General features: G+C 41.3%; 1 protein-coding gene across 1 annotated transcript; it reads right to left on the bottom strand.

Annotated features, from left to right (window-relative positions):
* Window positions 1–3,626: 3,626 nt before the first annotated feature.
* Window positions 3,627–7,498, bottom strand: LOC110933371. The gene is made up of 5 exons (XM_022176600.1): window positions 6,914–7,498; window positions 5,873–6,355; window positions 4,952–5,147; window positions 4,120–4,843; window positions 3,627–4,014 (listed from the first exon to the last, which is right to left on the bottom strand). The coding sequence occupies exons 1-5, from the start codon at window positions 7,496–7,498 to the stop codon at window positions 3,627–3,629; spliced, it is 2,376 nt and encodes a 791-aa protein (XP_022032292.1).
* Window positions 7,499–18,284: the final 10,786 nt, after the last annotated feature.

The following is an 18,284-nucleotide window of genomic DNA, read 5'->3' as shown; positions in this document are numbered from 1 at the left end:
TCGAACCATATTCAAGCCCTAGTTCCAATGCACCCCCACCCGTTGCCACTGTCATCAAAGACAAGCATTATTTATATACAAGTGTGGCTTCAACTCTCACCAAGACAAAAGGTATTAAGGGTTGCCGGTGTGTCACTCGGGGTTAGTCCAAGGTGTTCAAATTCTCACAATGTTTCGCTTGATTTAAAAATTTTAAAAACCTCAAAATTTCCCCCCCATCCCCACACTTGGGATACATTGACCCCAATGTATGGTTTTGGGAGGAATTGATCGCTAAAACCATTCAACATCAACAAAAGCTTAAAATCTCAAACCCCAAATTTCTTTTTGATCTTTTTCATTTTATATTTTTTTTATATTTTTTCTTTAAAAATATAAACACCACCAACTCGCACAACCCAAGACATAACATCAAAAACTAAAACACCACCCATCCACCCGACCATGAACATAACAAACAAATATTCACAGAAATATACAAGAGAGAGCACGACCTGACTAGTAGTAACGCAGCTGAGGAGGCCCAAAAATGGAAGACATCATATCATTCCATTCTCCAAAAGCAAACGAGCCGCTACCACTTCTGCTTTGTTGTGAGGCTCCATGTTGTTGATCTTAATGGGGGTCCACTCATTGCGAATGAGGAAGCGGCGGTGTCGGATACGAAACACTACCATCCTAAGGTTGTAGAGACGCATAATCCACCAGAGGTGGATCCACAACCACCGGCCGCCCCGCATGCTAAAAGGAATAAGCATGTGTGCGGTTCCACGACTCCTGTCAGTCAAAGTTGTGTTTCAATGCCCGCTCCATACTAGCCCCCATCCATGTTTGGTGATCAAAGAAGGTGCGCTCGGACCCTGACGATGTGTCGAAAACCGATGCTGGTGGACGTTGGTTTTCAATGATTTCTTGCATGGTTCCATCATATGCCCAGTTTGGCTCATACGAGCGCTCCGTATAGTCAAAGAAACCACCACCATGTCACCGACTTGAACCCCCTTGGTCCACATTCATGTGCTCACCATGCGGTTCATCCGCGTAATCTTCATCCCCACTCGGGGGCTCATCCTCGCTCTTGGGCTCGTCCACTTCGCCCGGTAATAATGCCCTTGCATCAACTTTCAAAGCTCTCCACCTTTGGCCTTCCGACTTCAATTTATGATAGCGTTCCGACTCATCATAAGACCATCCAACTCCCATCCTCCTAATATCAAATGGCCTGTGCCTTTTTGGTGCCCCCTTGTCTTCCGGTGTGATAGACTTGAACAATTTCAATAACCCCGTAATAATCCGACAATACGGAATGATGCTTCTTACCACTTTATTTCGACATATCCAAACATGATTCATTACCAAATACCGAAACGAGAAACGGGGAGACCCATGGAGCGACGAATAAAGAATGGGTGTCTCCGGGAACCTCACCTCTTGTTTATCACCTCTTCTTGGTATCACGTTTAAGATACAAATAGTAAGCAACAGTTTTGCCTCTATCTTCAAATTCTTTCTATACAACGTGCCACTAAAAGTTCCCGGTAAGAACAAGGCTGCCAACATGTCATTCCACCTCGGGTGGGCCTCCGGTTTGATAAGCAAGTCGTCAAGACTCGGTATTGTATAATCAAGTGCTGGTAAACTGTCATACTTCGCCAATTTCCGCAACGTATCGAATGACATTTCCACATCTATCCCATTCACAGTTTCCGTTAACTTCATTTGAGATGGCTTCTCATACGTGTTGCATGTTAGAGTGGCCATCCACTCCTGAATTTCAGCCATGAATAAATTCTTGTTGTCTTTGTCATAGCAATTAAGCGCCGCCTCCCAACCCAAGGCATGGAACTGAGCAAACACGTTGAACGGCCCGAACTCTACTTCTCTAACCTCTCTTTCACAAATAAATGCAGCAGCTTTGTCTTTTAAACGGTTCATTCGATCATTGAATAATGTAGGCTGCCATTCCTCCGGTTGGTCGTCCAACAAACCCGCTTCCCACTTTGGCTTGTCAGCCGGGTCCAACTCCATCACTTCCTCCTCATCGCTATCATCACTATCATTATCTCTACCCAAATATCTTCGCTTCTTCGGTTGTTGTTCAGGTTGTTTGCCTTTGCCTTTTGAAGAACTAGCTCCCGCTTTTTCTTTAGTTCTCACCATTTCCTACACACATCACAAACACAAACAAAACAACCAAACACCAAAACTCAGTCCCCTTTTCTCCAAAAATCCCCACACTTGCTTGTTACTATGGTTGTAGATACTAGAGAGTACAAAATTTCATATGTTATTTCACAAAATTTGGGCATGGTGCCTCTACAATGTAAAGGTTCCCAAAAGTTTACAATTTTAACATCAGTTCTACATGTACAACCATAACACACCTTCAATTAACAATTTTTCATGATGAAAACTAAGAACAAGCAAGTATGTGTGAACAAGTAACAACAACAACCTTCAACTTCATAATGCATCATCAAAAATAAAGTAAAAACATCACATACCTTAGATTTAAGATGCAAGAACACAAGAAAATCAAAAACTCCAAAACCCCCCAAAAATTCGGCACGTAGGGTTTGTCAAAAGGCCAGGAAAACAGGTTTTTCTTGCAAATCTCTCCTCAAAATCAGCAAGTTTGTGAAATTTCAGTCAAGATAGACCCAAAAATCACTAGATTTGACCAAGATTTGAAAGAGTTATGGAAGTTTTGAGGTTTGAAGGTTGTGGGGTTTCTTAGATATTTTGTGGGGTTGAAGAAAGTGATAGATGAGGTTGTATGGAGGAGAAGGAATGCAGAAAACGAGTGGTTGGGGATGTACTCACATGACTTGATTTTTTTTATAAAACCGTTGTCCGGCTGCGACCCTTTATTCGGCAGGGCTACCGTAAATTACGGTTGCTCCTAGCAAATAAAGGCTACCGTAAACTAGTAGCTTCTCAGAGTAAGTCCCCAAAATTTCCCAGGCTACCGTAAATTACAGTAGCCATCGTAATTTACGGTGGCACTTGGGAGTTCATGCTTCGCCCAAAAATGCAATTTTAGTGTTTTGTTTTTTTTTAGTTTTCTAATTTTTATGTTTTTTAATATTTTTCAAAAAACAAGAAAAATTATCCTACCCCCTCGAAAATCCCGTGTTGTCCTCAACACGATGCTAGAACTACTCATATGAACGTCCCAACACTTGTTTCAAACACGAGCTTCAAGCGAATACGGTAATTGTGAAAACTAAACAAAACAGCACAAACAAAATAACTAACTATGTACACTACCAAACTTGGGCCTCTCATGGTTGTTCTTCATTTACCGGGTGTAGAATGTAGCCCACTTTGTCAAGCTCCAAGTTATTGTTGTTGTTTTCTTCCAAGTATGGCTTTAACCGATGTCCATTCACCGTTTGTTGCTTGTTGGTTTGCTCATCTTGAATATCCACATCACCAAATCTACCGACTCGCCGAATGACATATGGGCCCATCCATTTGCTTTTCAACTTGCCTGTAAACATCTTTAATCGCGAATTATAGAACCACACCTTTTGACCCGTTTCAAAAGTCTTCTTTCTCAGCTTTGCATCATGGACCTTTTTAAGCTTATCTTTGTATGCCGATGCACACTCATAAGCTTCGTCTCAAATTTCTTCTATCTCACTTAGTTGCAACTTCCGCATCTTCCCCACTTCATCATAGTCCGCATTCACCGTCTTGATTGCCCAATGTGCCCGATGAGCTAACTCCATTGGTAAGTGACAACCCTTTCCATACACCATCCGGTAAGGTGTTGTACCAATTGGAGTTTTGTAGGCCGTCCGGTATGCCCACAACGCATCATTAAGTTTACTTGAGCAATCCTTCCTATCCGTTCGAACCGTCTTCATAAGAATTTCTTTAATTTGACGGTTGGACACTTCGACTTGTCCACTCGTTTGCGGTTGATACGGTGTAGCAATCCGGTGGTTCACGTTGTACCGCTTCAACAGTTTTCCGAAATTGAAATTCTTGAAATGCGACCCACCATCACTAATAATAACTCTCGGAATACCAAAACGGGCAAAGATGTTGGATTGAACAAATTTACAAACAACCGAATGATCATTTGTTCTTGTTGCAATAGCTTCAATCCACTTCGAGACATAATCCACCGCCACTAGAATGTACAAGAACCCATTAGAATTCGGAAAGGGACCCATAAAGTCAATGCCCCATACATCGAATATTTCAACAACCAAAATCGGTTGAAATGACATCTCGTCCCTCTTTGAAATACTTCCCATTCTTTGGCAATTGACACAATTCCTTGCAAACTCGCATGCATCCTTGAAAATTGTGGGCCAATAAAACCCACACGAAAGAACTCGGTAACCCATTTTATGCCCGCTAAAATGACCTCCACAAGCGGATGAGTGGGCATGAGTCAAGATCTCTAACACCTCCGTTTCGGGCACACACCTCCGAATGACTTGATCGGGCCCGATCTTGAAAAGCTCCGGCTCATTCCAAATATATTGCTTCACTTGGACCATAAATTGTTGTTGTCTTTTCTTGGTCCAATGATTCGGGATGGCACCCGTGGCTAAGTAATTCACATAGTGGGCATACCACGGTGCAACAAAAGTAGACACGACTAGTAATTGCTCATCGGGAAATCTTTCGTTTATCTCGCTCAAATCATCAATCCCTTCCACCAGAATTCGAGACAAGTGATCCGCCACTACGTTTTCACTTCCTTTTTTATCTCGAATTTCTAAATCGAATTCTTGTAGCAACAACACCCAATGGATCAAACGGGGCTTCGCATCTTTTTTCTCCATCAAATACCGGACCGTACTATGATCCGAGTACACAACCACTTTGCTTCCCCAAATGTAAGAACGAAACTTATCCAAAGCATACACCACCGCTAATAACTCCTTTTCGGTTGTGGTGTAATTCAGTTGCGCTTCGGATAACGTCTTACTTGCATAGTAAATCACCACCGGCTTTTTCTCAATTCTTTGACCCAAAACTGCACCAATTGTAGTGTCGCTTGCGTTACACATGATTTCAAATGGCTTTGACCAATCCGGCGGTTGCAAGATGGGAGCTTTTACCAAGTGTTCATTCAAAACATTAAATGCTTGCAAAAACTCATTAATAAAATCAAATGGAACATCCTTTAATAACAAATTGCATAAAAGTTTTGTAATTACACTAAAACTTTAATGAATCGTCTATAAAATCCCGCGTGTCCCAAAAATGACCTTACCCCTTTCACATTTTTCGGTGGAGGCAAAGATGATATTACCCGTATTTTTGCCTTATCCACCTCCATACGCCTCTCTGAAATCACATGGCCTAACACAATACCCTTTTGCACTATGAAATGACTTTTCTCCCAACTAAGCACCAAATTTTTCTCAACACATCTTTTTAAAACTTTTTGTAACTCATTGAGACAAGATTCAAAACTAGTGCCAAAAATCGAAAAGTCATCCATAAAAACTTCAAGCGACTCTCCAACCATGTCTGAGAAGATACTCATCATACATCGTTGGAAAGTTGCCGGTGCATTGCACAAGCCAAATGGCATTCGCCTAAAGGCAAAGGTGCCATATGGACAAGTGAAGGTCGTCTTGTGTTGGTCATCCGGGTGTATTGCTATTTGATTGTAACCCGAATACCCGTCCAAAAAGCAGTAATATTTTTGACCCGATAATTTTTCAATGATTTGGTCAATAAAAGGTAGCGGGAAATGATCCTTAGAAGTGGCGGCATTCAATTTGCGGTAATCAATACAAACACGCCACCCGGTGACCGGTCGGGTGGCTATTTGTTCACGATTTTCGTCTTTGATTACTTGAATGCCGGCCTTCTTAGGCACAACTTGGGTAGGACTTACCCAAGCGCTACCCGAAATAGGATAGATAATTCCCGCGTCTAACCACTTGATTACCTCTTTTTTTACCACTTCCCGTTGGTTCGGATTTAATCTTCGTTGTGCTTCCCTTGTTGGTTTTGCATCTTCGGTGGTGATGATCTTGTGCATGACGATTGATGGACTAATCCCTTTTAAATCGGCAATCGTCCATCCGATAGCTCCTTTGTTCACTTTCAAGACTTCCAATAGAGCTTGTTCTTGTACCATCTCTAAGTTAGAGGCAATAATGACCGGTAGAGTGTCATTATCCCCTAGAAATGCGTACTTCAAATGGCTTGGTAAGTCTTTGAGCTCCAATTTTGGTGGTTCTTCCAATGATGGTTTGGTACCCGAATTTATTTCCACCGACAAGCTTTCAAATTGGTGGGTCCATGGCGGTCGACCCTCCTTCAATGCCATAGCATCTTGTTTCTCCTCTTCAACCCTTAGTGCACAAGCATGTACCTGTTCAGAAAAATCACAAACACACATATCCAAACTATCCTCCTCATACTCATGCGGGTTGCATCCGACGACTAAATCTGCCATAAAACACTCATCAACACCAACAGAATTAGAATTGTTAGTAAAAACATTCAATCTCATTTTTCGATTGCCAAAACTCATGTCGACCGTACCAAATCGACAATCAATCACAATATGCGCGGTGCTCAAAAATGGCCGACCCAAAATAACATTTTGTTGTTGTTTTGGGTCCGCGGATGAGTAGTCTAAGACTAAAAAGTCAACCGGGTAGTAAAACTCATCAATTTTCACTATAACATTTTGAACCATCCCCCAAGGTAGCTTATGAGACAAATCGGCCAAAACAACCGTTGTCTCTACCCTTGCTAATGGACCAAAGTCGTATTGGTCATATAAGCCCCCCGGTAAAACGCTCATCCCGGCTCCAAGATCTAGTAACGCCTTTGCCATTTGAAAATTACCAACTTGTATATTTATTAATGGTGTGCCCGGATCGTGGAGCTTAGGAGGAAGCTCCCCATTCAACACCGCACTCACTTGCCCGGTTAAGTCGACCCGCTTAGGCATCTTTTTCTTTTGTTGTCTTTTTTGTGTGCACAATTCTTTTAAAAATTTAGCGTAAGCGGGTACTTGTTTTTTTGCATCAAGTAATGGAAGGTTAACTTTAATTTGTTTGAAAATGTCCCACAACTCCTCTTTTCGGGGACCCCTTGATGAAATAAAATTTTTCTTACCCGGGTCAAGTAGAGCCGATGGAAATGGGACTTGACTCGTCTCCCTTTCATCTTTTTTATCTTTTTCACTTTCACCCAACCCCGCTTTTTCAACATTAACCTCTTTAGACACAATAGGTGGTGAAACTTCATCTTCTTCGCTTTCATTACCCGTTATATCTTCGATCACCCCATCAACCAAACCCGGTGACAAATTTGCTTTAAATTCTTTGCCACTTCTTAAAACACTAACATGGTGACCTCGTGACGAGCTATGGGAAGGATTTACCTTAGTGTCGCTAGGAAGTTGACCTTTGTTCTTCTTCAACTCCGCCACGCCGGTTGCTAATTGACCCATTTGAGCTGTTAATGTTTGAATGCTTTTGTCACGAACCTCATCTTTTTGCATCCGGACTTCATCAAGTTGATTCCTTTTTGCATGTCTTGTTGCATTGTCCGAAGCATATCCATAACCTCATTCCTGCTTGAGGAAGTTTGACCCGAACCACTTTGACCCGCTTGTTGAAATTGCCCTTGGTAGCCATAATTATTTCCACCCCGATAGTTACCTTGATTGAATTGTTGGCGAGGTGCAAAATTACCTTGAGCTCCTTGGAAATTTGGGTTAGCTTGGTTCGCCGGGTTCCCGTAACAAAAGTTAGGATGATTTCATAACCTGGGGTGGTATGTGTTCGAATTCATGTTAAAGTTTCGACCACCCCCTTGAATAGCATTCACCTCTTCTACTTGCTCTTCAACCACTCCTACTAAACAAACTTCCGCTGTGTGGCCTATTTCATTGCAATTAGTGCACACTGTCACACCCCAACCGATGGCAGAATCATTGGGGCGTGGCACTAAGCGAAACAGATTGTCCAGAAGTTTCCATAACAACTATTTATATACTCCAGTTAAAGATACGTCCCATACCGTATCCCGAATAAACAAACACCTTATTACAGATAACATCCAAAGAAATAATTCTGTTCCGACAACTCAGATTTAATTTAATACAAAACATAAATATTGTTCAAATGCTCCTAAAGACCCAGCCTGACAAGATCTACAGACAACTATGCTCTAGTTGTTCTTTCCTGACAGATAACTATTTGTTGGGGGCCTCTAGAGCTTTATTCTAGCCTCGCTTTCCTAGCAAGCAAACATCTTAAACACCTGTCACATACGTTAAAATACAGTCAATACATAAATGTAAAGGTGAGCATACAAGTTTGATATAGCATATAGAGTTCGAATAGTTTACGCATAACCAGCACGTACACAGAGGAAAACGAAGCATGTTAATTATCGACATGGATCTATCGATACCAATGACTGCGGGTTGACCGTCCGAGATGGTTCGCAATACATGATTACCACCGTAATCCATGCAAGTAATTGTCCTTAACAACCCCCGTGTGAACGGGTGCTGAGTCCAAACTATAGTACTACGTCGTTAAGGCAGGTAGACAGCATTCCACGTGTAAACACAATCAACAAGCATTCATTTAGTCATGTAATACATGCGAAGCGGTTAGCGTTCAAATAATTGAGTAGTGTGTTCGATAGTGATTTTGATAGGTAACGTATGTAACAGCCAAAAGTGCTAAAAGCAAAAAGGGATCGAGTATACTCACAGCGTTTGGTTGATGGATTGAAGGGAGCGCTTGAGAGTAGGGTTAGCCTGAACAGTTCGATAGCATAATGATGAATACACATAGAATGAGAACAAGTGTAACGGGTCGAACAGCCTAGTCGATCGAACGGCAGGTTCGATCGGGTGGGTTGTTCGTTCGGCTGGACAATCCGTTCGGACAGCCTACCCGATCGGCCGGTAGGCTCGATCGGTTGGACTGTTCGAGTTGATTGTTTCTTCCTTTAATTTGTGTTTGTGTGTGAGGATTTGAACTTTTGAAGTTTTCGTTGTAGCATTTGAGAACACTGAAGTGTTCTTACCTTTTAGGTCGATCGATCGAACGGTCGGTTCGATCGGTCGGCTTATCCGATCGGTTAGGAACTTTAGTAGTAGCCCTCATTAGGTTGTCACTCGATCGAGCAGCATATCCGATCGAGCAGCCTGTTCGTTCGGATAGCATGTTTGATTGGGTGACACCCCAATGCGTCGAACGAGTTGAAAATCGATTAAGTGTTGAAGCATAGTATCTCATGATCCGAAGAGTAATGTTTACCAATCGATTAAGTTGTTCGATCGGTCATTACTTCGTTCAATACCATACCTCATGAATTTGTTAAGGTGTGGGGCCACATGCTAGCCGATCGGCTGACCCGGTCGATCGGCTGACATGTCCGATCGGTTGGGCTGTTCTTTCGAACAGCCTAACCGTTTGGTCAGTATCCTGACCTGGTTGGCATGTTTGTCTAACACTTGGCTGTTCCGCTTAATTGACGTTATGTTGAGGTAGTTTGACAATGAGTTGAAATATGACACTGTCGTTCTTACTTGTTTCTCTTGCTCGGACAGGAATCACCCAAGTCCGGCCGGTGAAAGGTTCGAATCGTCAGTTTAACGTTTAACCCGTAGTCGGTGAACCTCGTAGATAGAACCCGAATCTGGAACCACCCAACCATTGGAATGATCGGTGAGTTGGCTCAAGCTTCGTTTCTACCGGTTTGAAGGCATTAAGTGTAAAAGAGTTGAAAGAAAGTTGGAAATCCTTCTTCCGATCCTTTACATCATGTAAATGTTCAGATCTTCGATAGATCTTGACTTGTTTATGTGGAAATCGGTTAGATCCGAGCTATTCATGGTGGATTGAGGTCAACACATGGTGTTCTTGAAGTACACCATGATGACATCATCCTTGAATGCTTAGATCTTGATGATTTCACGGTTAGAAATCAAGATTTGTAAGATAGAAAGGTGTAGAAGTGTGTATTGATCAAGAAAGTACATGATTTAGGGTGAAAACTTACCGGAAATGGAAGAAATCTGAGAAAAAGAGGAGGAGCACGAGCTGGTCGGTCAGAGCTTTCCAAAAGTGGCAAGGATGACAATGACAACCCTATTTATAGGCTCCAAAAGCGGAAAGGGTTGGCCGATCGGCCAGGCATCCCGATCGGACAGCCTGCTCGATCGGACAGTCCGTCCGATCGGCTGGGCTATTCGATCGGCTGACAGCCTGATCGATCAACAGCCTGGTTCGAGTGTTCGGTGCGACGATTTTCGATATTTCGATTTCGATTGAAGACGAGACGGGCACAATAGAGTTTCCTATTCAAATTACTTTTAGTCCCAACCACTATATCTAACATACAATCTCCTATGATTCACCCTATCCTTACATTACCATTCGTCGTAGTTCGATTTAGATTGTATTCGATTTGAGTTTCGAGTTTCGATTCGAGTTTCGATTGATTTGATTGAATACCACACAAATCATAAAGTAAGCACACACAGGTAACACATAAGGCACACACACACGTATACAACAATCAAAGTTCGCATAATTCGAGATTCAAGTTCGATGATAGTTAGATTGGTTTTGATTATAGATTAGTTAACTTTATCGCGTTGTTACTAGGGACTATAACCATCATGATTACGCTCACGTTATGAAGTTCAAACGAACTTCGCATTGACCATAAACTGGTCAAATCAGAAAGTCAAACGCAGTTTGACTTTAACGATAAAACGAAAGAAAAGCATGAAAGAATACTTACAGAAGGTCCCCGCAAGATTTGAACCCGATTCTCTCTCAGGTAGGAAGCATATACTTCCACTTAGAGAGCTTGAATCAGATTCAAATGTGAGGAAGAAATGAAATGAAGGTGGGTATTTATAGGAATGGCACAACCGTTAGGATCGTTCATCGTGAAACGTGCTTCGATCGTGGCCGTCCAAGTGGGCACATGGTATTTGGAAACCATGGGCTCTTAAAAACCATCAAATTTGGCCCCTTGAATGATCAAAAACCAGGTTCAAGGGTGTGGAACAGCTGGTAACAGCTGGAACAGATTTTTTTTGCTGATCTGGGACTTTCACGCAGCCCGTGTAAGGCACACACCAACTCTCACGCGGCCCGCCTGGGCATAGTTTCCAGAATTGACAGAAATGGTCCCTGAACTTGAGAAACATGCAATTCGGCCAATTTTTGACACGTTTAAGCCCCGTTATCCTCATTTCAAGGCTCTAAAATGAGGTTAAAGTATAGGGGACATGAAACATGCTCAAAAATATGTCGGATGTCGGTTCATTTGGTCATACGGTTGCGTTATTCGCTTAATTACGACGGGAGTCGTAACGAACGCAAAAACGATCCAAATTGTGCGAACGAATGGATTTTTCTTATGCCAAACACTAAAATAAAATATTTTAATGCTTACATAAATTTTTGGAAGTCCGGAAGTATTCAGAACGTAAAATATGCGCGAAAATGCAAACTTATACACTTTTTGACGCTTTTAGTCCCTGAATGAGCATAAAGTTTATTTTTGCGCACCAAACACCTCAAAGCCTATTTCTAAGCTATGTAAAGGATATTTAGGGCATATTTAACTTATGATCAAGTTTCGGAAGGTCTGTTACAGTACAAATTGACATACTTTCCCAGTTTGTCGAATTTAGTCCCTGTAAGCGGATAAACTTGATTTCGGCATACCAAATCATCCAAAACTTATTTCTAAGTTATGTAAGGGTTATTTAAGGTATGTTAAGCCTATTTCACTATTCCGGAGTGTTTGTTGCATTAAACTGGTTATCAGGTCGCGTATAACCTTCCAGAAAGCGATTTAAAGCCTGAAATCGAACAAGAATTAATATGTGAAAATGATACACATATTTATACAAATCCCAAGTATGAAATACAATATTTCATTGGTTTGGTATTTGTTTGATGGTTGAAGTGACACAGGTGTCACACTTCTCCGGTGAATTCCTTGGGTCCGCATGCTTTAAACTGTTTGAAGCTGAAACCAGTCTTGCTAGCATCTTTGGGAGCGTTGGTTCGCGACTCTTCAGACGACTTGCTAGCGTTTTCATAGGCATCACTTATAGCTTTTGCCACACTCTTGGCGATGAGAGTAGCGAGATGCTTGTCTCTCTTCTCTTGGCGGGTCAGATGGTGCCGGGATCCAGACGACGACATGGTCTGCAACAGGCATCGTCACAGGACTCAACACAACGTAATTGAATCTCACCTCACACGTCTACTACTTGCTAAAACTTAGGAACACGTCGAAACATGCATCACACAGACATGTAGGCAAATAACCACAGATTCACGTAATCACAGAAGCACATAGGCACATAGGGCACAGAAACACATAAACACAGAAGCACATATGCATAAAAACACAGAAGTAGTCAGAATACAGAAACCTATCATTCAAAGCTCGCGTGTCGTTCGTAGAGCATATCGAGTACTTTCGTATAATCGTGTAGCATGTCGAGGATGGTGTAACGTATATCGCATTACAGCGTTGTCTAGAATTGCAACGACTTGTTAGTGTTTTGAGGTAGCATAGCAATACGAGTCGTGTGTGTTGATCGAAGTGATAGCAAAAATTGAACGAACATCAAAATTAAACACATAAACAGGCAAATACACATAAAACACATAAAAGTCGAGGTAATAGATTGTCTGCGGCTACTAGACATTGACTACCCAAAGCGATTCGACTGTTCACAATAGACTTGCCGTCACTTTTCGACTTTCGGGATCGCGTTCCTGCCTCGATTCTTGGGCATTCAACACATTTTTCTTAAGTCATACTGGTGAGTTCAGGTCGTTGGAGTCCGTCGAGGCTTTGGTGAGATGAGTAAAAGTTGGAATAAGTTGCCAAGGTTCGGGTTTCACCCCTGGCTTAGCAATTTCTTCCTTGTTTTAGTAAAATTTGAGGAGATTATGCATCAAAATACGGATTTCACTCCTTATTTGGTATAATTCTCCTCGTTTGTTGTTCGAAAATTGCGAGAAAATCATAGGTAAGTTGATGAAATCGACATTAGTCCAATAATCTAGCCAGGAGTTTGCGGCTTTCACACCTATTCCTGACTAAATCGCTCGACCTTAGTCATAAATTCGAGTGCAGTGCTAGCGAGGGTACCTAGTTACAACACCTAACTGAGTCTTGCTGGTTCCAAACTATAGTCTAGGTCTCTAAGACAGCGATCCGGACTAGGTCGTGTCTTGCCTAATTCCCTATAGTTATGGCTCTGATACCAATCTATCACACCCCAACCGATGGCGGAATCATCGGGGCGTGGCAATGAGCGAAACAGATTGTCCAGAAGTTTCCATAACAACTATTTATATACTCCAGTTAAAAATACGTCCCATACCGTATCCCGAATAAACAAACACCTTATTACAGATAACATCTAAACAAGTAATTCTGTTCCGACAACTCAGATTTAATTTATTACAAAACATAAATAAGGTTCAAATGCTCCTAAAGACCCAGCCTGACAAGATCTACAGACAACTATGCTCTAGTTGTTCTTTCCTGACAGACAACTATTTGTTGGAGGCCTCTAGAGCTTTATTCTAGCCTCGCTTTCCTAGCAAGCAACTTAAACACCTGTCACATACGTTAAAATACAGTCAATACATAAATGTAAAGGTGAGCATACAAGTTTGATATAGCATATAGAGTTCGAGTAGTTTACGCATAACCAACATGCACACAGAGGAAAACGAAGCATGTTAATTATCGACATGGATCTATCGATACCAATGACTGCAGGTTAACCGTCCGAGATGGTTCGCAATACATGATTACCACCGTAATCCATGCAAGTAATTGTCCTTAACAACCCCCGTGTGAACGGGTGCTGAGTCCAAACTATAGTACTACGTTAAGGCAGGTAGACAGCATTCCATGTGTAAACACAATCAACAAGCATTCATTTAGTCACGCAATACATGCGAAGCGATTAGCGTTCAAATAATTGAGTAGTGTGTTCGATAGTGATTTTGATAGGTAACGTATGTAACACCCAAAAGTGCTAAAAGCAAAAACGGATCGAGTATACTCACAGCGTTTGGTTGATGGATTAAAGGGAGCGCTTGAGAGTAGGGTTAGCCTGAACAGTTCGATAGCATAATGATGAATACACATAGAATGAGAACAAGTGTAACGGGTTGAACAACCTAGTCGATCGAACGGCAGGTTCGATCGGGTGGGTTGTTCGTTCGGCTGGACAATCCGTTCGGATAGCCTACCTGATCGGCCGGTAGGCTCGATCAGTTGGACTGTTCGAGTGGGTTGTTTCTTCCTTTGATGTGTTTGTGTGTGAGGATTTGAACTTTTAAAGTTTTCGTTGTAGCATTTGAGAACACTGAAGTGTTCTTACCTTTTAGGTCGATCGATCGAACGGTCGGTTCGATCGGTCGGCTTATCCGGTCGGTTAGGAACTTCAGTAGTAGCCCTCATTAGGTTGTCACTCGATCGAGCAGCATATCCGATCGAGCAGCCTGTTCGTTCAGATAGCATGTTCGATCGGGTGACACCCCAATGCGTCGAACGAGTTGAAAATCGATTAAGTGATGAAGCATAGTATCTCATGATCCGAAGAGTAATGTTTACCAATCGATTAAGTTGTTCGATCGGTCATTACTTCGTTCAATACCATACCTCATGAATTTGTCAAGGTGTGGGGCCACATGCTAGCCTATCGGCTGACCTGGTCGATCGGCTGACATGTCCGATCGGTTGGGATGTTCTTTCGAACAGCCTAACCGTTCGGTCAGCATCCTGACCTGGTTGGCCTGTTCGTCTAACACTTGGCTGTTCCGCTTAATTGACATTATGTTGAGGTAGTTTGACAACGAGTTGAACTATAACACTGTCGTTCTTACTTGTTTCTCCTGCTCGGACAGGAATCACCCAAGTCCGGCCAGTGAACGGTTCGGATCGTCAGTTTAACGTTTAACCCGTAGTCGGTGAACATCGTAGATAGAACCCGAATCTTGAACCACCCAACCATTGGAATGATCGGTGAGTTGGCTCAAGCTCCGTTTCTACCGGTTTAAAGGCATTAATTGTAAAAGAGTTGAAAGAAAGTTGGAAATCCTTCTTTCGATCCTTTACATCATGTAAATGTTCAGGTCTTCGATCGATCTTGACTTGTTTATGTGGAAATCGGTTAGATCCGTGCTATTTATGGTGGATTGAGGTCAACATATGGTGTTCTTGAAGTAGACCATGATGACATCATCCTTGAATGCTTAGATCTTGATGATTTCACGGTTAGAAATCAAGATTTGTAAGATAGAAAGGTGTAGAAGTGTGTATTGATCAAGAAAGTAGAAGATTTAGGGTGAAAACTTACCGGAAATGGAAGAAATCTGAGAAAAAGAGGAGGAGCACGAGCTGGTCGGTCAGAGCTTTCCAAAAGTGGAAAGGATGACAATGACAGCCCTATTTATAGGCTCCAAAAGAGGAAAGGGATGGCCGATCGGCCAGGCATCCCGATCGAACAGCCTGCTCGATCGGACTCGAAAGTCAACAAAACGTTGACTTTCGGACTCGAAAAGCGAATAAAAGAACAAAAGAACACTTACGAAGGGTCCCCGAATGCTAATCTAGATCAAAATGGCTCAGGTATGAAACAAAGGTTCCAACTTAGAGCTTTAGATCACATTTTTGTGGGTTTTAACCAAAAAGGGGGGGGGGGTATTTATAGGAAAAGTAAAGCCGTTAGGATCGTTTATTGAATATCATGCCACGATCTTAAGCGTACACTTGTCGCAAAGTTGTGGTGCCTTATTTTGACCCTTAGCTCCTGAGATTGTGAAAGGGCATTGCCCTTTGGAGTGTTTGAAAGGCCAACTTCAGCCAAAAAGCAAGTTTTCTACTTCTGTAGGGGCCATGCGGCCCGCATCAGGATATGCACAAACTCAGGCGGGCCGCCTGGGCATGCCTGATCTGCACATACTTTCAGAAATGGCAGTTTTGGTCCCTGTTGCATGTTTAAGCCATTTCCGACACTTCTAAGGCCCATAAAGCCAACTTTAAGGCCCTAAAATGATGCCTACACATTGTGGACATGAAACATACTCAAAAATATGTTGGATGTTGGTTCGTTTGGCCGTACAAATGCGATGTTCGGTTAATTACGACGGAATGCGCATAAGCGCGAAAAACGATCCAAAATGCGTGACGAATGGATTTTTCTCATGCCAAATACTAAGGCATAATATAAGGATGCTTACATAAATTTTTGGACGTCCGGATGTATTCAGAACGTAAGTTATGCGCGAAAGTGCAAACTTATGCACTTTTTGACACTTTTAGTCCCTGAATGATCCAAAAGTTTGTTTTAGCATACCAAACCCCTCAAAGCCTATTTCTAAGCTATATAAATGATATTTATGGTATGTTTAACTTATGGACATGTTCCGGAATGTTTGTTACAGTTCAAATTGGCATACTTTCGCGGTTTGTTAAGTTTAGTCCCTGTAAGCGAATTAACTTGTTTTTGCCATACCAAAGCCTTCAAAACTTATTTCTAAGTTATGTAAAGGTTATTTAAGGTATGTTGAGTGTATGTTGATGTTCCGGAGTATTTGTCGCATTAAACTGAGTACGTTTACGCACCATTTTGCGTATAATTCTCCAGAAAGCGATGTAGAGTTTGAAATTGAACAATACTGGATATGTGCAAATGATACACATATTTGTACAAATCCCAAATATGAAATACAATATCTCATTGGTTTGGTATTTGTTTGATGGTCGTAGTGACACAGGTGTCACAGTCTCCCCTACTTTAGGAAATTTCGTCCCGAAATTTATTCAGAGGAAACTTGTGAGAGTTTAAAACATGAAGTTTGAAAAGATCGATCAACATTGGTTAGGGTTCTGAGCTTCTAGTAACTTTAATAACATCATGCTTGCAATGTAAGAGGGATACTTATATACAAGTATATGAAGCGTCATTGGTGCGTCCACCGTACCTCCATCACATCGTTCTCATTTTGTTATTGTTGTTACTATCGGCTCTTACACACAATAAATCTTTCTGGGTTTCTGTGCACCGAATTTCATAATTATGTACGCGTCCATAATTACACAATTTCTTGCATAGTTCACTCAGTCTATTTTATAATGTGTAGGGGAAAACCAAATGAATAAATCCTGTGATGAATGTGACTAGACCACCATAGGGTCCCTTTTATTAAATCAATAAATGATTTTAATAGACAACCAAGGGTCTTTTCAGCTTATATCATCACATGTCATTCTTAACCAGATTTTTGAATCAATCTTTTGACTAGACCATTAAAAGTGTCTCTTATGAATCATGGAGTGGTACTATATAATCCAAGGGTCTTAACTTATTACATAGAAGCCCATTAAGGATTTAAGGTAGCACCTTTTTGAATATCCTACTACGAATCCCTCATATGAAGATATGAAAGATTTCACGAGGATTTGGATAACGAATATCCAGAGTATACAAAAACACAAAATGCATAATAGAAAACACAAGATGCATAAACACATAGTCATATAACCACAAAGATTGTTTAACTTGATTTGTTATCATTCTGTTAATTTGTTCTGCTAACTGTGCACATGTATTCAAAGCACACCAGGTATCCAATCAGTGGATTTTGATTGGTGCTTTAAATATTTCTAAGAATCTAACTATAAAGATAGAAAGATCTTAAAGAGAAAATTCGATTTCGATTCTAAGGAACCGAAATGATCGAATTTTGGTACATGAGGAATCCAATTAAGGACTCTGATTGTATGATAATCATCCACAAGGGTCTAATTATGGGGATAAAAGATCCCATATGGATTAGAAGTTGAAGATGTTTTGAAACCTTGCACTGGACGTGTTTAAGTCAAAACACGAAGTAAAATGCTTATGAGGTTGAGATGCTCAATATGCCATGGCAACATATGGAGCGGAATTTGAAAGTTAAGTCAATGTATGAGGATAAATATTTTTGAAACTATGCATGTTTGAAGAAATCAGAACGTAATGGGTATGAGATTTGAAGATATCCTTGGTTATCTAAACAAGGATTTAAAGGTATTGAAGCACGATTACTCGTAATGTCACTTTATTTCCTGTACTTCGTTTCTAAGAATAAAACGAGTACTTAGAATTTACCAAGAAAATCATGAGTAAACGCAAAAATGGGAAGAATTTTCACGAAAGTAGTTTGCAAGGATCATAGTTCCTTAACGTAGGCATTGTAGGGGAATGCCATACATACATG

The sequence above is a fragment of the Helianthus annuus genome, chromosome 4 (genome assembly GCF_002127325.2).
Source record: "Helianthus annuus cultivar XRQ/B chromosome 4, HanXRQr2.0-SUNRISE, whole genome shotgun sequence".
Classification (NCBI taxonomy): Eukaryota; Viridiplantae; Streptophyta; class Magnoliopsida; order Asterales; family Asteraceae; genus Helianthus; species Helianthus annuus.
The sequence above is the reverse complement of the archived record's forward strand: the minus strand, read 5'-3'. Positions and strand labels throughout refer to the sequence as shown.